This window comes from Podarcis cretensis (assembly GCF_951804945.1).
Source record: "Podarcis cretensis genome assembly, chromosome: 1".
Lineage (NCBI taxonomy): Eukaryota > Metazoa > Chordata > Lepidosauria > Squamata > Lacertidae > Podarcis > Podarcis cretensis.
Genome location: NC_137170.1, coordinates 22,460,956 through 22,484,157, shown reverse-complemented (window position 1 = coordinate 22,484,157; position 23,202 = coordinate 22,460,956). Strand labels below are relative to the sequence as shown.

Here is a 23,202-nt window from a genome sequence, read left to right as displayed (position 1 = left end):
ACGACTGATAAATAAACTATTATATGGCCATTATATATGTACACACACATAAACATTTCAGTATTTTCCAAGCAGCAGACAACAGCCAAATTTTTGAACTGCAGAAGTCCTAAAATCAGTGATTGAAAAAATATATATGCAAAAGTATCTATTATCTATTTCAGATCATGAAATGAAAGCCAACCAATACTCAAAATAAGTTTCTTTGCTTCCTCCTAACCTTGGGGCAAGGCCTTTTCCATGGTGGCACCCTAACTTCAGAATATCCTCCCTGGGACCCTTGCCTGAGCTTTCTATTTTAAGCCTGTGATTCAATGGAGAATGACACGGGATCTGTTCTAAATTTGCTCCAGACCAGTTGGTAACCCTATCCTGAAAACAGTAATCTGAAACAGGAGCTGCTTCCACACTGCACATTTACTGTAGAATAACCACAGTTTGCTCACTCACTTTTTTACAGGGCATTTGCATGATATCATGAACATAACATCCTGCTCCCATATTTTCTCTGTTCAGATTCCACCCCCATTCCCATCTGAACTCAGAAAATGTTGGTTTTTCCCCCTTAACACAATAGAACAACTGCACAATTTCTCCAGGTGTAGGTGACCCATTGCACAACTATTCAGATTGTTTGGCCAGTTATGTCAGAAAGATCCTCCTGATGTTTAGCCAAACTCTCCTTTCTTGTAACTTGAATCCGTTGGTTCGAGTCCTACCCTCCAGAGCAGCAGAAAACAAGCTTGCTCCATCTTCCATGTGACAGCCCTTGAGATATTTGAAGATAGTTATCATAGCTCCTCTTAGACTCCTCTTTCTCAAGCTAAACAGACCCAGTTCCTTCAACTGTTACTCATAAAGCTTGGTTTCCAGACCCTTGGTCATCTTGGTTGCCCTCCTCTGCACATGTTCCAGTTTGTCAACATCCTTCTTAAATTGTGGTGCCCAGAAGCGGACACGGTACTCAAGGTGTGGTCTGACTGAGGCAGTATAGAGTGGTACTATCACTTCCCTTGATCTGGGCTTGATCTAGACACATCAAAAAAATGTTTTAGGAAAACACGTTGTAAATCTCATACAGTAAAGACTCAGTTCCCAAACGCCTCTGTTTTGGAATGTTTCAGCTCCCAAACGCCGAAAACCCGGAAGTAAATGCTCCGGTTTCTGAATGTTTTTCAGAAGCTGGATGTCCAACACGGCTTCCTCTTGCGTGCAGGAAATTCCTGCAACCAATAGGAAGCTGTACCTCAGTTGTCGAACATTTCGGAAACCGAATGGGCTTTTGTTTACAACAGGAACAGATTATGTTCGACAACTGAGGTTACACTGTACAGTAATGCAAAATCACATTGCCAAAGATCGAACTCTACATTGCCATCTTGTGTCACAATGATATTTATGCATTTATGCTTCTTTTTCTTTTTTACTAATGTAGCTGAGTCCCTGGACACTATACTTTTGTTGATGCAGCCTAGAACAGCATTAGCTTTTTTCGTTGCTGCATCACACTGTGGACTCATGTTAAGCTTCTGGTCCACCAAGACCCCTAGATCCTTTTCACATGTGCTGCTATCATCTATCTATCTATCTATCTATCTATCTATCTATCTATCATCTATCTATCATCTATCTATTTGAATTTATATACTGCCCCATACCCAGAGGACTATCATCATCCCTAACTAGCAAGACGAATGGTCAGGGATGATGGGAACTGTAGTCCAAAAACAAATGGCGACACAAATATTGGAAAACACTGTTCTAAATGAACAAACAAATACTATGCCTTGTTTCATGCTATACTTGTGAGCAGGCAGACAAAAAATATCTTCATCCAAAGTGATTTAGCAAAGAGGCTGCTGCAGTGTTATGTACTGAGCTGAATAGGATCCAAAATGCAGCAGTCTGATTGGTCCTAGAACAATAGGATTCAGAATGCAGCAGTCTGATTGGTCCTAGAACAATGCAGCAGTATGACTGGTCCACAGGAGCCACCCAATCCAGCTCCAGGTGGAAGTGAATCCACAACCTGATTGGCCTACAGGAGAATCCTGGAATTAGCCAATCACGTGCAGCCCATTGTGCAAATGCAGTGGTACCTCAGGTTAAGTACTTAATTCGTTCCGGAGGTCTGTTCTTAACCTGAAATTGTTCTTAACCTGAAGCACCACTTTAGCCAATGGGGCCTCCCGCTGCCGCTGCACCACCGGAGCACGATTTCTGTTCTCATCCTGAAGCAAAGTTCTTAACCCGAGGCAATATTTCTGTGTTAGCGGAGTCTGTAACCTGAAGCGTATGTAACCTGAAGCGTACCATTGTAATGTATATAAAGCAGATATTCTGGGGGAACATTCATTCCTCCTCACCACTATGAGCTGAATAAAGAGCATGAAATCCACTCTCGACTCCGAGTATATTTCATGCAGTGTTTGCGCTCTTCTGTTTACAGCTGTGCTGGGGAGAGGGGGGGAGAGGGAGAGAGAGAGATCACTCCCCAGGGAAACACAAGGACAGTTCTCCCTGGACACTCGAGGCCTTGATCCGCACTGTGTGCTGGGGTTGCCAGGGGGACACTGGAAGCAGCAGCAGGCGGAAAGGTAACTGAAGTAGCAACCCAGAAAGCTCACCTGCCACGCTGAGCCCTGCACCTCCAGCTTTGCAATTAGATCTGGGTTTGCTGCTCACACACGTCTGTCTCTGTCGATGTAGCGAAAGCAGCACCGTCGGGCTCATTTGGTCGTGCCGGGATAAGCTTTAGACAAACAGAGGCAAACTGGACACTTCTTTCTCCTCTTGACCAAGTTCCCAGGGGGTGAAACTGCTGCGCATGACAGTACACAGGATTCCTGCAGAAAAGTGGAGGGGGAAGCATTTCCACAACCCCCCTCCCTTCCTTCCTAAAGAAACATGACTTTTCTGATGATGACAAGGGACCATGATCCCAAATACTTTCTGCAGGTGGAAAACAGGCCAGGAAATGTTTTCGTGACCCAGCTAGGAGAACACAGGTAAGGTGGCCCTTGATGTGTGTGATGCATTCCTTAAAACGGGTGTGGGGGAACTTTTATTCAGTTTGAGGGCCGCACTGTCAGCTGGGAAACCATCTGGGGGCCACATGCCAAGCTGAGTGGGGTCAGGGGATGCTGCTCTAACCCCCTTGTAGAGTGGGTTACATTCTAGCCATGGAAAAGATAGATGTACCTACAGGCATGCTACAGATTTGTATACATGTTAGATGGGCATACCTATTTTCTGGCAGGCTGGTCACATTTTCATTCTTTTTTCATTCATTTAATTAGCACATTTATGCCCATCCCTTTCCTCCAAGGAGCTCAAGGTGAAGCAAACACTTATCTCCCTCTCAATTTATTCCTCACAACAACCCTGTGAGGTAGGTCAGGCTTGAGAGACAAAGGCTGGCTCAAAGCCACGCAGTAGGCCTCAAGGCTGAGTGAGGATTTGAACCCTGGTCTCCCAAGACTCTAGCCACTACTCCACACTCACCGTCTGCCATCATTGGGACTGCTTGCTCAAGGAAATTATCGTTTCCAGGTAACACACCAAAGGCTTCCAGCAGGATACAGAAAAACCTAACAAACCCATTCTTATTCCGATCAAATCACTTGGTGGTACCGCTCAAGTGGATCTCATCAAACTGCACGGCTGGCGCCAGGGATGATGTCACTGCTGCCTCTTTCCGCAGCGTTAAAATGCCAGACCAACAGTAACATGGCATATAAAACAGTTCCCACAGTCAACCCTGCATATGGTGTTTGCGCTGCATGGGGCAAAGAAGGTTTCATGCTGTAGAAACACACCATGGAATTTGTTTAAGCTGTTGACGTCATTTAAGATCTCCCCACATTTACTCGTGAGAAAACAAAGCGAGAACTTTGCAGAGAGCAGCAAAACACGTGGGCCCTGAATTTGTGGCGGATCGTAGGGAGGTCTGACTAACCCCCATGCATCCTCATAAACTTAGATGCTCAGCTGGCAGAGACAGCTTTGAAAAGGCCTGGGTGGATTTGAAGAATTATTTGCAGCTTCTACATGTGGGCGTCTCTTTAGCTGTCTGCAATATGTCATTGGTCTGCCAGATAATGCTTTACAGTAGACTTGACAGCCCTGGAGATTCTTTCTCCAGGACTTCAGCTGTGTTACCTGAACATGTGAATGGTGAAAGTGTGGGGAGGGGCAGGGCATTCAGGCCAGCCTCGCCCCCAGTGTCATCATGCCCGCTCCCCACTCAGTCCCCAACACAATATGGGGAAGGTCATCAGGGTTTTTTGACTGAGGGCTTATTCATACTCCCCGCTGCTTTCCACCAGAGAAAATCACTCTTTAGTGCTCAGCTGGAGCAAACAGTGATTCAGGTTTTCCCCAGATTGCCATTTGTTCCAATCTATCACTAAAGAATGGGTTTTCTCTTGGAAAACAATGGGGAAACAGCTCAGATCCATGCCTAGAATAAGCGTGGGCCAAGCAGAAACAAGGACGAGCCCCTGAGTATTAGTAGACTCCTGGTGCCATTCTGAACTGGAAAATTTCCTGTGGGAAAATAAAGCATTGGAAAAAGTTACTGCCTCATATTACTGCTGGGTGGTTGAGCAGTGAAGAGCGTTCTTCTTACTCCCCAAAATATGTAGAATTATTGAAGGTATCATATCATCTGATCCAGACTGAGGATTAACAGCTTGTGCTGAAGAGCTAATTTTTTGCACTTTCTGCTCCAGCACAAGAGCAGGCAAGCATCTGGTTTTTCCTGATCAGATGGCAACCCGACTTGTTAGTATAGAAAATGATTCCTTGCAAAGCACAGCTGCAGGATTAGAGTATGTGTAATTGCAACTTGGATTTGCATTCCACATTTGGTTGCTCACCCTAGGACCTTGATTTGCCATGGGCTTCTTTTCTAGCCATTTAATCCGATTCATTCAGGTATGCTTACAGCAATTGCCTGCAAAGATGGTCAGGAGGACTCTATGTAGAAAAGGCTTTCCCAACTCCAACTCCCATCAGCACCAGCCAGCATGGCCAGTGATCAAGAATGAGGGAATAGGGATCTCCTAACAACCTCATGCACGCTTAACAAACTATAGTTCCTAGGATTCTTTGGGGGAAGTCATGAGTGACATTATATCGCTTTAAATTTATGATGTGGATGTGGTCTTAAGCTCCAACTCCACAATATACATTTAAAGCAACAGCATACCACAGTTAATCCCTCTTCTCAATCCCTCTGGGAATTGTAGCTCACTTAAAGGAACAGGTGTCTCCTAACAACCCTCAGCACTCTTAACAAACTGCAGTTCTCAGGTTACTTTGGGAGAAACCATGACTGTAGTATTATGTATGAGCTTTCGTGTGCATGCACACTTCTTCAGATACACTGAAACAGAAGTCAAGAGACCCTTCTATATAGTGAGAAGGTGGGGACACCAGGAATCACAAGACAGAGAAACCAGTAGGAGAACACTTCAATCTCCCAGGACATTCTATACAAGATCTCAAAGTAGCTGTTCTATTACAAAGGAATTTCAGAAATAGACTGGAAAGAGAAGCTGCTGAATTGCAACTTATTACCAAACTTAAAACCATGGAGAGACCTGGTCTGAACAAAGACATTGGATTCTTATCTCATTATACATGACAAAGCCATTTTTCACCTTCTCACCCCTTGCTTTTTCCTGTAAGACCTATTGCAGTCGTTAAGAGTCGTCAACAGGCTCATCACAGCTATCTGCCAATCACCCAATCCCACCACCCTTCTGAGTAATACCCCTCCCCACCTTCTCACTATATAGAAGGGTCTGGTGACTTCTGTTTCAGTGTATCTGAAGAAGTGTGCATGCACACGAAAGCTCATACCTAGAACTAACTTAGTTGGTCTTTAAGGTGCTACTGGAAGGAATTTTTTTTCTTTTATTTTGTTTTGACTATGGCAGACCAACACGGCTACCTATCTGTAACTGTAGTATTATGCTACTTTAAAACTATAATACAGATGTGGTCCTTATTTGGATACAACCCAAAGCAGGTTTCCCCCCTTTAGAACTATGTTGTTGTTGTTTAGTCGTTCAGTCGTGTCCGACTCTTCATGACCCCATGGACTAGAGCACGCCAGGCACTCCTGTCTTCCACTGCCTCCCGCAGTTTGGTCAGACTCATGTTTGTAGCTTCGAGAACACTGTCCAACCATCTGGTCCTCTGTCGTCCCCATCTTTCCCAGAAGAACTATGTAAATTAACGTATATTAATACATTCATTAATTGGTCAATTAAAACATATATTAAATCAGCTAACAGCCCAATCCCATATGGCTACTCATAAATAAGCCCAATGAGGTTGACTCTTAGAAAACCGCATGTGTGAAGGCAGCCTGAATTTTCATTGGGTGACAAATCTAGTAATATGTGATCAAACCCTAATTTCCTTCCTTTGTCCTGTCATCAGTCCTGGTTCCTCTTCAACTGTGTTGAACACCTCTCACTGCAGTGTGTGCCAACCCAGATTTCTTGGAGGACAACTCCCATCAGTGGACGGAAATTGCAGTTCAATACATCTGGATGGCACCAGGTTGGCAAAGACTGCTCTAATGATAGCAGTTGAGTGATAGGACCATGGAACGAACCCAGCAGGTGGCACTATGGCTATGTTATCTCCTCCTGAATGGAGTAATGTAAAGGTCCCACCTGGATCTCTTGAGTTGTGACCTTTCAACCCTATGTCGCTAGCGGTACTATTTAGGAAGGAGCCGCTGCCAAACTACTCCCCTTAAGTGTTGCTTCCTTGTGTTGAAAGGGGGAGACATCTCCTCTAAACTTAGTATGTTAAGGGATTTACCCTGTATAGGGTAGGTGCTCAAGGATGAAGCAAGATGCCATAGAGGTGCCATTGTGATGCTTCCAGCTATCTCCCCTAACTCCTAGATACTGCTGTTGCCACTGTTGTCAGTCTCCAAAAGTTCAGCATAGATTTATATCCTGGAGTTTTAAGGAGAATGGACAGGTGGGTGACTTGCAGCCTGGGGGCTTCATGTGGCCCCATTGCCATTTTATGCAACCCCCAAAACCTGCTACTATTCATTTCTTTCTGCAGGGTCCTACATTCCATTTATTTTATCACTATTGTCGCTGGCTTTGCCTCCCTCCATCTTGCTATATAGTTTCTCAGTAATTGGAGAAGGCGGGATTTCATTTTTTTAAAACATCCACCCCCCATTTGAGGGAAAAAAACCCCTGCTGCTTGTAAGACTCCTGTTCAAAAGACTCCACAGCTTCTGTGTTGAAATCTATGGGGCGATCAGGCTCAAGGAGGGCATACAAAAAACTCGTTACATGGTTGTTGGCAGTAGCTAGGACATCTGTTGTACAAAAATGGAAGACTGCAAGAATTGCAAATGTCCCCATGTGTGGAACATTGTGGTGGTGGTGGGAAATAGGGCATAATTTAAATGTTGGAAGCTCCAGAAGGTTGCCAGGCCATGTGGTGGTATTTCATTTCTTACAATGCTGCAAATAGCCTCTGGGACTGTATGGCTTTCCCTATGTGTGAAATACGGCTTTCTGAAGGATTTGTTTTAAATATCATTATGTCTCTCCATTTTGATTTTGTATAGACTGAGGAGAATTTGTATGTAGTCCTTGCCCTCCCTACTTGGGTTATATCTCATGGTGTATATATACAACAGATAATAATAAAATTGTTATGCTTCCATCATGGAAGTATGTGTGCTCATGTCTGAATGTGCAGCACACAAAATTTAGAGAGGAATTACATTTACTTGCTTTCTAAAATGGTAGTTGTTTTGGTCTGCTTTACATAAAAAGAAAAGAAATTCTCTGTATACTTAGTTCAGAGTAACCCCACAAAACCTAGTGGGGGTGACTTCCAAGTAGACCTTCACATCATAGGGGCACAGGGCATGGAGGGAGCCTGCTGCATCCCGGATCAGGCTTGACCCAGGAGTGGAGCTGCGACTGGGCCCAGGCACAAGAAAGCTGCCTCAGCAGCAACATTGGGTGCCACAATGCAGTCAGGGAAAGGGCCGGCAATGTTGCAGCTGACTCTCCTCTCTCTGCCCCCGGAGTGGAGCTGCAGTTGGCAGTGTTGGTCCGCCATGCAAAAATGCTGCCTCCACAGCTCTTTCACAGGCCTGTGTTCGGGGGCCCTCCAAAAAAATGTGCCATGCCACCCCAACCACCCATGCTATGCCACTGCCTGTAATATGCTATTGAAGCAAATGTTCCAACTAACATTTGTTTAAAAACCTGAAGCATTTTTATTAGGGATTGTAGGGAAAGACCTGCCAAGTAAACTGGAAAATATCTTCATGTATGCGACAACGGCGGCAAGAGTCTTAATAGCACAAGGAGGGGAAAATGAAGAAATCCCGACCAAAGAACTGTGGCAAGAGAAACTGATGGACTACACAGAATTGGCAAAAGTGACACATAAATTACATGACAAGGATAACTGTGACCTTAAAGATGAATGGAAACCTTTCACAAAGTACTTAAAGAAACAACAAAATGAACTGGTCTCCTTGGCAGATTTTGAATAAACATACACAAACTTTTTATTCATAATATTTCGATAGATAAATTAAGGATCTGTACAATTCTGTGACATGCAGGGAATAACAAATGCTGAAAAACCAGAGAGAGAAGCTGAGGGAAGTCTGGGGTGTGGGTAGGAGGGTGGGGTTTATCTTTTTTTGGGAAGGGGGAAGGGAAAAATGGGGAGGGGGAAAAATGAGGGTGATGTCTGGTCACACCAAAGTGTGACGGAACATTGGGAGCTGCCTTTCATACACAGAGAGCCATTTCTAGGTACTATGGGTCTATGACAACAATTTACCTTTTTTATATATATATATAGGGAAGAAGAGGATGAAGATGTGCCTCAGATTCCTGTCATGCGAGAGGTCAGCTGCCTTTGTCATTCTCTTTCTCAGACAAGAGGGCCGGGTTAAATATAGGACATGGCTTCTGTTTTTTTATTAGGTGTGCCAAAAGCAGAGCTTTGGCAGAAGTCAAGCAGTTCTCTGATAATAACTGTGCCAGGGGGATTGAACTGGTATCCAGGGAAGATCATATTCTTCTAACTGTTAAAGCCCTACTTGGGAGTTTGCCTTCTGTGCTAATTCAACATGCAAGAGGGGAGAGCAGGAATGAACGTGTCAGCTCTGTCCTCTTGTCAGCATCTGCAGCGGAGAGCTTGCTTGACTCAAGCAGGCTGAGGCTCACTGCATATGGGGACCCGTGGCCCTCCAGATGGCACTGAACTACAACTCCCATCATTCCCTGACCCTGTAGACCTGAAGGAGCGCCTACACCCCCATCATTCAGCCTGGACACTGAGGTACAGCTCTGAGGGCATTCTGGTAGTTCCCTCATTGCGAGAGTAGCCCTAAACATTTTTAAAGAAAAAAAGTAGTGTGTGGGGCGTGTGTGTGTGTGTTTGTGTGTGTACACACAAACACACACACACACACAGACTAGATAACCTTTGGGGGCCCTTCAAACCCTACAGTTCTCTCTCCTTCCATCATTCTCTCTCTGTATATTTGTAAAAACCAGTTTTGTTTTCTAGAGCACCAGTGAGATTTTGCAGCATCGCAGAAAAGCACTGCAAAGATTTCGGCTTCGGAAGAAAGAAATTGAAAATGAGCAGGCTTCTGCAGAACTGACTGCAAAGAAGCAAGAGTTCAAAGAGAGGATGGAAGTGTTGGCCCAACGAAGAGAGGCACTTGAACAAAAAGATCAGGATGTAAGCATCACTCTGCATCTATAAGGAGGGCACTTGGAGTTGGGGTCTAGGCTGGATCTGCATTGATCTGTTAAACGTTATTAACAGAAAAGAAACATTAACTCATTACACATTAAATAATTATACAATATACAAAAAGAAAAAAGAAAAAAACATAAACAAAATAAAATAAACCCACCACCCTGTTTAACTTCCCTCCACCACTACTTGTCTTCTCTACAATCAATTTTACCCTTATCATTGCATTCTGATTATTTTTATTTTCTCTGTATACATACATACGTCATTGATAATTTATTGTTTTCATGCATTTACATTCTTAACCTAAGCATATTAGCATGTCTTTTTTTAGAGCAATATTTTGTCATATAATCATCAAAGCATTGCCATTCATTTTTTTGTTTTTGATTTGACTGCTATCATATGCATGCTGTTATTTAACCAATTTTAAATATTCATTAAATTTGAGAATCCATTCCTCCTTGGTAGGTAGTTCTTTAGCTTTCCATTTAGATGCCATTACTATCCTAGCTGCGGTGGTCGCATATAAGAAAATTCTTTTTTCTGATTTCAGTATTTCTTTTCCTAAAAGGACCAGTAGGTAAGCCTCTGGTTTTTTTGTTAATGGGATTTTAAGCATTTTTTTTCAACTCCTCGTGTATTTCTCCCCAGAAGTACTTAATCGGGGTGCAACTCCACCACATATCAGGCACTGCCATTCTCACACAGTTGTAATGATGCAAAGCCGGAAGTGGGGGCCAGTCAGGTGTGCTAGCTATAGGGGGCCGAGATGTCTTCAACCCCCTCTGTATTTGTTGGAAGGGGATCAGGCCCCCTCAATGTTGAGGGGGCAGAGGAGGCCGAGTGCGGATCTAAGCATGGCTCAGTGCTCAGCCTCCTCCAGACAATTGGAAAAATGAGAAAGTGAAAGAAACTGGAAATGACTCATACTCAACCGTAGCTCCAGAGCACTGTGCTGGCCCGCAGCCTGATCACAAGAGGGCAGCATAGCAGAGGCTGTATATGGGATTTGAGATGGAACACTAGCATTTAGTTTGGTAGGTCCCCAATTCAGCTGCTGGTATCTCCGTTTAAAAGCTTCAAATGTCAGATGATGAGCAAGACCTGCCTGAGACCCTGAAGAGTCTCCTTCTAGTTGCAATATGCAATACTGGGCAAGATAAACCAGCTGCCTGACGAGGTATAAGGCAAAAGTGCTTGGACCCATACCTAAAAAGTGTGGAACAAGTGGAAAACCACTTGGGCCCATGCTTCCTAGGCATGGGAAAAGTGGAAGTGTGAAGGAACCCTAAGTTGCTGTGAACTTAGTCCCAGGTAAGTGTGTAAATGACTGCAGCTTAATCAGTCTTCCCTCCATTTTTGGTTAGTGTCCAGGATGGTAGGATGAATTCATTCTCATTTTCTCTGAAACAAATGACTTCCCCTTCATGGGCTCCCACCTTTGAATACTGAGCAAAACTATGCAAAACTGATTAAGCCTTCTTTCTCTTTCTTGGTTCAGAGGAAGAACCGAATTCTTGAATTTGACGCATATATTAAAGAGTGTCATCAGAAGAAGGAGCGTGTCATTCAGCTGTACCACCAGGAACATGCGCTGAAAGCCCTCAAGAAGCGTGAGGTATTCAAACTGAAAAAAGAGCTTAAGAAACTCCAAGTTAGGTATGTGACTGATGCTTTTAAGATGGATTTGAGACTGAGCCACGGGTATCTGGGCAGGGGTGCAGTGAGGCAATCTTAGACACTGGACTTCTGGAGGCCCCATCGTTAGATGCCAGTGTGTATTACTCCACTTACTTCAAAATGTCGTAAGCCAGCTTTGCTGTATTTGGGGACTCTCCTGCTGGGACATTCCTCTGAGTGGGGCCCTGGACTTCAGTCCCAAAGTCTTCTCCTGATAACACCACTGCACATTATTCTCCAGCCAGCCAGCATGGCTGGCTTTCCTGATCTGAAGGTCCTGTGCCCTGGAAGAATAGAATCATCATCAAAATTATATTTCTTAAGAATGGGGGCTTGCTAAGAGGGCCAAAGCTTAAATGGGGAAGGCTGTATTTCAGTGGGAGAGCATCTGCCTTGCATGCAGAAAGTCGCTGGTTCAATCCCTGGCATCTCTAAGTAGGGCAGCCAGTCAGTGTAGACATTATTGAGCTACCTGGGCCAATGGTCGACTCAATATAAGGCAGCTTTCTGTGTTCCTAAATTTAATCTTTTACATATTTACATAGAGCAAATGTTTAATTATCTAAGAGTACAGTACTCAGCCAGAGGGATGTGGGTGGCGCTGTGGGTTAAACCACAGAGCCTAGGGCTTGCTGATCAGAAGGTCGGCAGTTCGAATCCCTGCGATGGGGTGAGCTCTTGTTGTTCGGTCCCTGCTCCTGCCAACCTAGCAGTTCGAAAGCACATCAAAGTGCAAAGAGATAAATAAGTACCACTCCGGCGGGAAGGTAAACAGTGTTTCCCTGTGCTGCTCTGGTTCGCCAGAAGCTGCTTAGTCATGCTGGCCACATGACCTGGAAGCTATACGCCGGCTCCCTCAGCCAATAAAGTGAGATGAGCGCTGCAACCCCAGAGTCGGCCACGACTGGACCTAATGGTCAGGGGTCCCTTTACCTTTACCTTTACAGTACTCAGCCAGCTTTTCCTTTCCCTCCTTTAAAAACACAATGGCGCTCCAGCTGTGGAATATATTTCCCTCTGAGTTCTGCTGGTACCTACCTCACTTTCAACTTTGGCCCTAGGTTATGAAGACCCCAACTGCTTTCTTGGGGGTTTATTAATTGTTAACTCTGCTTTGTAATAATAAGGGGATCAGACACTCTGTGTTTTAAGATGGTTGTGATTCATTCGTTCATTTTTATCTGCTTGCTTACCTAACAAAAGGGTGGTTCCAAATATATCCGTGTACCTTGCTCTGAGTACATTTTGATATAGAACTGGTCACAAATATTTTGATAAATGAATGAAACAAAAGCCAAGACCCTTTTGGGTCCTCAGGACAACATCTTGATGGTGCTGACCACATTTTTATCTGTAAGCCACATTGAGTCTCTGTCGGGGGGAAAAGGCGGCATATAAATAAATATATATGCAGTGATCATCATCACCAACTTGAGCCAGTGAAGGCTGGTCCATTAGAACAAAAGGGGCAGTATTCCACCAACTTCACTGTGCCCCCAGCCAGCACCTACCTGCCTGCCTTTTTAGTTACATCTACTCCATAGGCAGACACTCAGTCTCAGTGTTGCCTCAGCAGAACTCCTTAGGGAGGAGGATGAGAACATAACTAGAGTTAGTTGGCTCTGCTCATCATTGGCTCATTGACTTCTCTGCCCTCCTGCCTACCAGTCCCAGTGGACACCAGCCAGCCAACACTGGGCTAAACTGGTCCGTCACTCAAACGCACAGCTGGCAGGAACTGGTGGTGCAACTAAACATGGGCCATCTCTGCAGATGTTTGGCTGCCCATGGCAGTCAAGGTTGAGATGGGGGAGGATTGTCCCTCACATTTCGTAACTGAGTTACAGCTATGATCCCTTTCCAGGAATTCTAGTCATTTGTTGATAAGACGATTTTTAACGTCTGAGGCATTCCAAGCGCCCCTAATATATATTTCTTCAGAAAAAAAGAACTACAGAAGAAGATGGCAAAATACAAAAGCTTCGAAGATTTCCTGAAGAAAGTTACTGCCACATTCACACCAGGTGAGTATAATCATTAAACAGTTACACTTTACTTGGGGGGGGGGGACGACTCTGTACTTGACAAATACGTATTTAGATTTCTTGCCTTTTGACTCATAAAAGGATCCACAAGACATCTTTCATAAACCACTTTTGAAGAGCCATCAAAAATAAAGAGTAGCACAAAAATTCCAAAACAATAAAAACATGACCCTGATATGTGTTTTCCATGTATAGCATAATCCTCCCTGTTTTCCATTGCAGGATTTCTTGGATATCCGGAAGACTCCATGGTTGAAGCCCTCATCAAAAGGCACAAGACACTGTTTGAGGAAAACCAGAGCTTGATGAAGAATTTGTCCATCCAGCAGTGTCACATTGAGGAAACGCAAAAAGAATTAGGGATCTTGCGAGAGGAATACAATACCACGACATTTGTAATTTTCACTGAGCATGTAGTTTTTATGACGCCCAACCCATTCATTCCACAGGTCCGATTGTACTAAGCACCGAGTGTGCTGGTTCTTTTCTGAAACCTTAGAGAAGGTCAATTCTGTCTTCTGAAACCAACAAAGCTTTGAGAAGTATTTGCAGCACATAGGAAACCCATGCTGTGTAATTCATTAGGATTCTCAACTTGTAGATTCCTTCAGAACAGGGTCCAATTGGCACTATAACTGGTCACACCACAAAGCCTCAGAGAGGATTTGCTGCTGCTGCTGCTGCTGTTTTCTTTTTCTGCAGGAAGTGGGCGAATGATCTTTTTGAAAGGTTTTTCGAAAAATATGATTATGGCTTCACCCTCTTGCCCCATTGTGTGCTGCTAGTGTACTGCTGCTGCTACTATTGTTTCATTGTGTTCTACTAGTTTGCATCTTCCCTCTCATTGTGTACTACTAGTGTACATCTGCCTTCTCAATGGGTACTATTAATAGTATTAGTATTAATACTATTAGTATCTGTCAGAGCTGCCTCCAGGTCCCAGCTCACAGAGGACCAACGCTAGGCTGTAGTTATGTACAAAAGTCTTTATTGAGATTCAGTTTCCATTTTAAAGCCGCAGCGTGCAGCTCTACGTCTCGACCTTAGACCGGCGAAGTCCCGTCTGAGTCTCCTCCCCTTCCACACCAGTTTAAGACCCTCGCCTTGCTCCACCTCTTCCTAAGTTCCTTTCTCCTCTGGGCCCTCCTGCCCGCTAGGGTCTCATCCTTCCTGGACTCCTCTGACGCTGACCCTGACGATTCTTGCCCCTCCTTCCGGCGGGCTTTAGGACCTGGTTCCCTATCCGGGCTACCTTCTGTGCCGCTCGCCTGTACCTTTGAACTTGGCGCGCGCGCCCAGCCTGCAACTTTCCTCTTGACCGTTAACTCGCTATCCGATGGAGGCGTGGTCAACCCTGACTCATCTTCTCTCGCTGGAGGTGCATATGTGGGCTCTGACACCTGGGACTCCTCCCCCCCACTACGCTCTGGTGGGGAAGCTGGTCCTGATTTCCAACTGCTGCTCTGGGAGTCCCCGCTGGCCCCTTGCTTCTGGGGTGTCCCCCTTGGGTCGCCCCTTGCCCTGCCCATCGGCGCCCCCTTCTGTGAATCTTCCGATTCGCTGGAGAGGCTCATGGAATCTATCGGGCTGCTGTCATATTCTCCTACGCTGCCCTCCGATTGCTCTCCCTCGCTCTCTATCTCCTCTCCTCCCTGCGCTCCCGCTGAGTCCCTGACAGTATCGAATGGTGTTACAATAGTGGCAGGTATTGTCTTCTCTGACTGGCAGTGGCTTTCCAGAATCTCAGGTAGAAGATCTTTCCTATGGCCTGCTACCTGTTCTGTTAAGTGGAGATGCTCCTGGGTTTGAACCTGGGATATTCTGCAATCAAAGCATGTACTGCATCACTGAGCTATGGCTCTTCCCCATAAGCCTAAGTGCTGCTGTGGTGGAGGAAAAAAACCATTGTTACAGCACCAGACCCTTCCTTACCATTAGGAACCGCTGCTGTTTTCTGGGCAGTGCTGCTCACTTTTTCTCAGGGAAGCCTGGGAGCCTTGAAATACCCTACCCTGACTTTCCCTGGCTAGTACCTACGATGGCTATATTCTACTTCCGCTGCTGAAGGAAGTTTGTCTCTGAATACCCGTTGCCAGACACTGAAGGGGTGACTGCTGTTGTGCTCAGGTTCAGAGTGCTGGACTAGATGGGCCCTTGGCATGCTCCAACAGGGCTCCTATGTGCCCATCAGGAAATCTCAAAACAGTCAAAACCTCTCCAGATACAATTTCTATTTCATTCAGCTGCCATGCAGTTCCAAATAATCTAATGCGACTGTGAAGTGTTTCTGCATATATTTGCATGTGTAGGTGGGTGAAATCACTTGCAAAGCCTCTTATTTCCTCTTGCAAGCTTGGTTAATATTTTTATTGTTAATTACAGTCATACCTTGGGTTGAATGCGCTTTGGATTGAGCGCATTCGAGTTGTGCTCCGCGGCAACCCAGAAGTAATGGAGTGCGTTACTTCAGGATTTCACCGCTTGCGCATGCGCAGACGCTCAAAATGACATCACGCATGCGCAGAAGCAGCGAAAAGCAACGGGCACGTGCGCAGACGTGCCGTCGCTAGTTACGTTTGCTTCTAGATGCAAACAGGGCTTCGGAACGGATCCCGTTCGTATCCAGAGGTACCACTGTATTACATTAATGTTTACTGTATGCTGCCCTGAGATCCTTGGGTGAAAGGCAGATTACAAATGCCGTAAAATAAATGTATGAACAGCGCATCCCTAAATTCCCATTTTATGGCTTTGCCTAGGTGCTGCTCGGCAAAATTTCTGAACTTCAGTCAAAGAAAAGTGCACTACAAGAAAAAAAGAAACACTTGTGTCACCACATTAACAATGAGGAATGTCTCATCAATCAAAAGGTAAGCTTCTCTGAGTCCCCACCCCACCCCAAAGCTCCTGTTTATTGATTGGATGTTGTATACAACTTAGAGATTAAAAATGTATATATTACAGGGTTTATAAATACTTTTGCTTTTAAGTAAATAAAGTAAAATACAGCTCCTATTAGCCCCAGCCAGCATGGGAGTTCAACAATATCTGGGCTGGATCTACATTGATCTTTGAAACATTATTAAATATAATGGTGTATAACATTTGTTACAGTTTCCCTTTGCCCTCTGCTCTGCAGGGCCCTCTGGTGTCACACTTTAGCAATGGATTTTTAGCATTATAAACCAGAAGTGTAAATCTGCCCCGGGAGGGCTAAAAGTTCCCCATGCCTGTCTTAATTTGCAAAAAGCCTGCTTTGAGGATAGTGGAGGGGCAGGGCTGATGACTGAACTGGGATTTAATTTGCTGCTGTGTCCCATCTGAAATGAGAATTGCAAAGCTGGGATGAAACTGGATTTATATTGATAATGAAGATGATGGACCAGCTGCATCTCCTTTTTTTTTTTTAAAAAAAGTACTAACCTCACTCTTGATAAGTGTTGTCTTCTTTCTCTGCTCTCCAAGTATATGTGGATGTATAGTGGTGAGAAGGACAAAGTTCATCCATCTCTTTATGCTCATTTAGAGGCAAGATCTAAGCAGGATGATGTTAGCAATCAACAACATGGCAGAGTTATGCTACATGCCTCATTATGGCCCTTTGGACGACATGACCTTGCGGTCCAAGCTGGACATGATCCAGGTAAGTGAAACCACCCCAAGACTGAGTGTAACATTTTATCCATGACTGTTATAAACAGCAATAATCTAAGGGGATAAAGCATGCATTTAGATCAGGGAGTGGAGCAATAATACAGAAAGCATTTTTACTCCACTCTTCAGCCCCACTCTTCCTCTTGACTTGACTGACTGCTGCCACTGGACCTGGACAGACTACAGACTGCATGCACTAGAACAGGAATGTCCAACAGGTTGATCGCCATCTACTGATCGATCGCGGGACACTAATGGTAGATCGCGGTCAGTCACATGACCCTTAGTGTTTGTCCTCCAAAAGCATTAGAAAAAAGGAACCAAAACTCGCCTTCCCCTCTCCTAAAGAAAAGATCAACAATTTTGCCTGGCAATGGCAATGGGTAGATCACAGCCAGTATTTTAATACCGTACTGTGAATAGATTGCAGTCTTTTGGGAGCTGGACATGCCTGCACTAGAAAATGAGACGGAAAGTGCTCTAAAGGGTAGGGGGGAAAGTCCACATTTTAGAACCAAAGGATTCCTATCTCCTGGTGTTGAAACAACTCACTGATCATAGCGCTGACTTCATTTGTTTACTAAAAAAACACTGAAAAGCAGGAAAAGACAGGCTTGCCCATTTGTCTGTATATTTCATTTCTAAACTTTTTAAATAGGTGGCTGGTTGACTTTCTTTTTTTATGAAAGCTCAGAGTCTGGGTCCCCTTGCAGGCAGGGCGCTGGGGCGATTGCACCACTGATAATCCAGCCTTGTTAGCCATGCAGCAAGATAAGAAGGGAAGGAGAAGCTCAAGAACCTGAGGTTTTGCTCAAGCATGTTGCGTGTAGCAGCTCAGGCACATAGTATTTAACCATGGTTTACTGCAGCCTCCTCCAGCCTGGTGTCTTGCAGATGTTTCAGACTGCAACTTGCATCAGCCCCAACCAGCACAGAGCAAGGATGATGGAAGTTGTAAACTGAAACATCTGGAGAGCACCAGGATCTGGGTAGCTGTTTTAGAGCTATGTGTGAACCATCCCAATGGGTTGTGCAAGATTAATTTTCCATGTGAATTTGCAAGACACTTTCTCAGTACTTCAGCTTAAGCCACTCTCCTTTTAGAAACTAAGCTTTATTAAGAACCTTTCTCTCTTTTCATTCAGGAGTCCATTTTGAGGAAACAACAGATCGTAGAGGAAACAAAAGCACTGCAGTCTGAAGAACTTACAAGGTCATCCTCTCATCTTTTGAGGGAAAATTCATCTTCTACTCTTTCTAGGGAACAACTTAAAAAACAAATAAGCTTTGCCAATAAGGACAAGCTGGAAGACAAAGGAGGAAAAGCATAAGGAGACAAATCTCTTTTAAAATCCCATATACAGAATGGGAGACACTGCAAGGACTAGTGGAATATTTATGCAGACAAATCAACACAGATGGATGTCAATGCATTACCATAAATGCTTTGATTTGTGGGTGAAAGGGTCTTTCATGCTCATTTTTTGCAAGTATGGGTTGAGTGATCTTGATTCTTTCTGCCTGCTAATTCTATGTATTTTGGTGTTTACGGACTTGCTGGAGGAGTGGAAGCCAATCTCTGAAAGAAACAATGCACAATTTGGAGGTGCTCCTACAGCCATCCATTCTCCTAAACAGGCAGGCAATGGCTTTGATTAGCTGGCAAACTAACCATGGCTAGTTCAAGGGAAGACTAATCTTGCCCATAGTGTTCTTTAATCTTGATCAGGGCTACATGGTAGCTCCCCCCCCCCCATGCCAGTTAAGCACACATTTTTTTTTTAAAGAGAATAATGTAACCTGTATGTTAGGTTGTGGGCGAACATAGCAGACGACACAGCGATTTCTCCAGAGTAGCTCTTTACTTGCAAGCTGGACAGAACTGAACAGCAAACAGCTCAGCCGGCCTGCTTTTATAGGCAGCCGGCTGTCAACATTGTAGCAACAACAACCCAGAGTTTCCCACCTAAAATAACTGACGTGGACCTGAGTGAAAACTATCTACAGACCTGAGTGAAAACTATATACAGTATCCCCCTGCTGGCCCAGGGTGAAACTTCTCTACATAACACTGTACTTAGCCCTTTATCCCAGCACATATTTTAAAGGAACAGAAACAGGAGTACAATCTGCAAGCTTCTGTATTCAGAGCATTCAAACAGTGACCCACACGTTTGTTAGATCAATATGTAGTTTAGATTCTGCATTGATACACTTTGGATCAGGGGTCAGCAACCTAAAGCCCATGGGCCAGAAGTGGCCTGCGGAGGACGTTTGACCGGCCCATGAGCCACCCCAAAATGAGCTGCCCGCTTGCGTGCTGCGCTAAACCAGTCCAGCGCTGGAAATTGCATCTGCACAGACACAGACAATTGCAGGCACTCACACTTATGCACAGTCCGGCCCATGGAGGGATCTCCGTGAGACCGATCTGGGCCTGCCCAGACAATATAAACCTTGCATTTGGATGAAATGCAGTTAAAGGCACAGCCTGCTAAGTGATGCAGTGGTTGCATGGGTAGGCAACCTAAGGCCCAGGAGCCAAACCTTCTAAATCCAGCCCATGGACGGTCCGGGAATCAGCGTGTTTTTACATGAGTAGAATGTGTGCTTTTATTTAAAATGCATCTCTGGGTTATTTGTGGGGAATAGGAATTTGTTCAGGTTTTTTTTCCAAAATATAGTCCGGCCCCCCACAAGCTCTGAGGGACAGGCCTCCTGCTGAAAAAGTTTGCTGACCCCTGAGTTAGAGTGTTGGACTAGGACCTGGGAGAGCAGGGTTCGAATCCCCACTCAGCTATGAAGCTCTCTGGGTGACTTTGGGCCAGTCACCATCTCTTAGCCTAACCTACCTGACAGGGTTGTTGTGAGGATGAAATGGGGACAAGAAGAACCATGCACACCATCTTGAGATCCTTGGAAGGTGTTGTGTGTGGGAGCCATGCAGTCACTGTAGTAGCTTGTAACGCTACGCAGTCCCTCACAGAGCTCAGTGAGGCAGCAGTATAACCATATATGGAGTTGTGTTTCCTCTGGGCAGTGATTACCTTATATGGTGATGGGAGTGTTAAACCATTACCAGGCAATGTAACGTGAGACATTGCCAGATGACCATGCTGTTTGTGAGGACAAAGGATAATAAAAAGTACTGGAGAAGAGGGAAGTCGAAGGAGCTGCCCCTCCATCCTGAAAATACTTGCTGCCTCTTTGTGTCTTTTGTCTACGCTATGCTAAGCACCATCTCATGACGGCTGGACTTCCGTCAGTTGTGTGCGTGTGTCTGTGTTTCTGAGTAGACATTGGTAGACTGTTAGGCTTCTACAAAATTATCGAATCATAGAGTTGTAAGGGACCACAAGGGCCATCTAGTCCAACCCCCTGCAAGGCAAGAAGGTTTTGCCCAACATGGGGCTCAAACCCACAGCCCTAAGATTAATAGTCTTGTGCTCTATCAACTTTAGTATTGGGTATATATTTATATTCAGTTCAAGACAATTATCAACATATCCCTTTGGGTTTTACAAAACTATGGGGAGCAGAAGAGTCTTCTAACCATTAAATTATTTTGAATCAGTGCCCAATAGACTGTTTGCTTTCTTACTGAGTCTCATTTGAACAGTTAGGCTGATATGTTTGTTCTCCAACTGTGGTTGTGAAATTAAGTTTAAGTGGATTTGTTATATAAACTCTGTTTGTATATTCCAACTATGTTTCTCGCCGTTATAAAATAAATGATGCAATTCTCAATTCCTTTGTTGCACAATACACATAATATCTAAACAGCAGTTGTACTTTGGAAGGCTGTGAAAGTGCATTTGACTCATTCTCCAAATATTGTCTTGGCGATTTTGTATATTTTGGCCAACAGTGAATTTTATTTATTTATTTAAATATGGTTGCTAACAACAGTACAGGTTGCTTCCATGTACATTAATTACATTAAGAAAGCTGATTGTTCATTTCTGTCTGGTAAGACACCCAAAGAACCCAATTTTAATATATCCTACAAATATATATATTGGTTTTATTCCAGTGTGGCTTCTCCAAAAGAATCTTGGGTATGGTGAAGGTGCTGTTATTTTTTTTTATGGGTTTCCCACAGTCAACTGTGGAGAGGGAATGACTATTAAATCCAGTTTAATTTTGCAGGTTTGATGCCCTCAGTGCCCAGATACTTTACCTGGAGCCAATATTAGTGTAATAATAATAATAAAAAAAATCTATTTAAAAATCAGAATTTGTATACCAATTAATTGTAAAAACTTCTAAGCCATTTACATTTTTTAAAATATACATTAAAATGATTGATAAAAAGCAGAAGTTAAAAACAAGTTGACCTAATATCTTCCCAAGATATAAAAAACCCCAGCAGTTAAAAGCTATGCATTAAAATGTAAAATTACATATTAAAATACATGTTAGCTTTTGCCTAAGCAAAAAAGAAAAGAAAAAGGTTTTAGTAGGTGCCAAAAACAGTACAGCAAAGATGCCTGCCTAATGCCAAAGTGTAGGTGCTGCCATGCTGAAAATACTGATTCCATACAAGTGCAGAAGAAACATTATGTGGCACTTGTAAAAGTGCCAGTTCATCAGATCAGAGGGATCGAGTAGGCATCTCTCTCCCTCTGCTTCTGAGGAGTCAGTATGAAGACCATTCCATTGTGGGGTCACAAACCATTTTGGTCCCAAGAGCACATTTGCAAACTGGAGAAACTGCACATCCACTGCAACCACACAGATACCACAACTGCATATGATTGGCTGTGAAGCTTAATCATGGCCTGAAAAGTCAGAGCTGAAGGGGGAGGAAGGGGTAATCCTTCCCTCCCCAGTTGTGACCATCCTGGGATTCCTTCTCTTCTATTGTGGTTAGGCTTGAAATAAGCATTGTATGTCTCATTAAGGAGTAGCAGACATTTTAGACAGTGGGGTTGCATCTGGGGAAGGAAGAGTTATGGGCATGGGGGGGAGGGTTAACTCTCTGCTCCCCAGCTATGAGTCGTCCCCCCACCAAATCACTATTCATATATTTGTATCAGAGATAATAATAATAATAATAATAATAATAATAATAATAATAATAATATCTTTATTGTCATTGCCCCCTCTCGGGGACAACGAAATTACTTGGCTGCTCCATCCACCCAGGTAGGGCACTCCACTCAAAATCAGAACAACTATAAAAACACTAATTAAAACAATACAGTATAATACAGCAAGGAAGATTAGATGACTTTCAAAGTCCAGGTTTCCCATTCAGGGCCGAGATCGCTCTGGAGAAGAAGCTGTTTTTGAGACGGCTCATTCTTGTCTTCATCGTCCTGTATCTCCGTCCCGATGGCAGGAGCTCGAAGAGACAGTGACCAGGATGCGATGGATCTTTTACTATGTCCAGTGCCTTCCTCTGGCACCTTGTGGCATAAATCTGCTCTAAGGTGGAAAGTGGGCAGCCAACAATGCTCTCTGCTGCCTTAACAACTCTGCACAACCCCATCCTGTCCTGGGTAGTACAGCTTCCGTACCACACACATAAGCCATAAGTGAGCACGCTCTCAATGGCACAGTGATAGAAGGCAAGCAGCAGTTTCTGCGGAAGATGGTTTTTCCTTAGGATTCTCAAAAAGTACAGTCTCTGCTGCGCCTTCTTCACAAGCCCCCTTGTGTTGACACTCCAGGGCAGATCCTCTTGTAATTCAATACCCAAAAATCTGAACGTTGTTACCCTCTCCACACAGACCCCATCAATCAAAAGTGGCTGGACATTGCTCTTCTGTCTCCTGAAGTCCACCACAAGCTCCTTTGTCTTCCTTGTATTTATGAGCAAGTTGTTAGCTCTGCACCACTCTGTCAGCCACTCCACCTCATCTCTATAGTCCATTTCACCCTCCCTTTCAGAGATGAGCCCAATCTCATAGTCCATTTCACCCTCCCTTTCAGAGATGAGCCCAATCACGGTTGTGTCATCTGCAAATTTGACAACCCTATTACTAGGGTGAGCAGCGACACAATCGTACGTGTAGAGAATAAGATG

At 44.3% G+C, this 23,202-nt stretch overlaps 2 protein-coding genes and 2 long non-coding RNA genes across 9 annotated transcripts in view; 1 reads left to right on the top strand and 3 right to left on the bottom strand.

Moving 5' to 3' along the window:
* Positions 1-23,202, bottom strand: part of LOC307200780 — a 189,086-nt gene that overhangs the window by 89,236 nt on the left and 76,648 nt on the right. The gene's annotated exons all lie outside the window — the stretch shown is intronic.
* LOC307200741 (uncharacterized protein) lies at positions 400-2,733 on the bottom strand (the record flags this gene model as incomplete). The annotated part of the gene is made up of 3 exons (XM_079949598.1): positions 400-1,029; positions 2,367-2,449; positions 2,628-2,733. 3 exons carry the CDS (start codon positions 2,731-2,733, stop codon positions 850-852), a joined length of 369 nt encoding a protein of 122 aa, XP_079805724.1. The 3' UTR covers positions 400-849.
* Positions 2,849-18,635, top strand: CCDC197 (coiled-coil domain containing 197). 6 transcript variants are annotated; one of them, XM_079949146.1, is made up of 10 exons: positions 6,459-6,674; positions 6,930-7,008; positions 8,881-8,926; positions 9,595-9,771; positions 11,294-11,451; positions 13,414-13,496; positions 13,740-13,912; positions 16,277-16,387; positions 17,044-17,160; positions 18,317-18,635. In XM_079949146.1, exons 1-10 carry the CDS (start codon positions 6,647-6,649, stop codon positions 18,500-18,502), a joined length of 1,158 nt encoding a protein of 385 aa, XP_079805272.1. In that variant the 5' UTR covers positions 6,459-6,646; the 3' UTR covers positions 18,503-18,635. The 6 variants fall into 6 exon arrangements, with proteins under 6 accessions (XP_079805273.1, XP_079805271.1, XP_079805274.1 ...); XM_079949149.1 differs by having other exon boundaries at positions 6,552-6,576; XM_079949147.1 differs by lacking the exons at positions 6,459-6,674; positions 6,930-7,008 and adding an exon at positions 2,849-3,008.
* Positions 22,244-23,070, bottom strand: LOC307200804. The gene is made up of 2 exons (XR_013832435.1): positions 22,347-23,070; positions 22,244-22,305 (listed from the first exon to the last, which is right to left on the bottom strand). It is a non-coding gene; the product is annotated as an uncharacterized lncRNA (long non-coding RNA).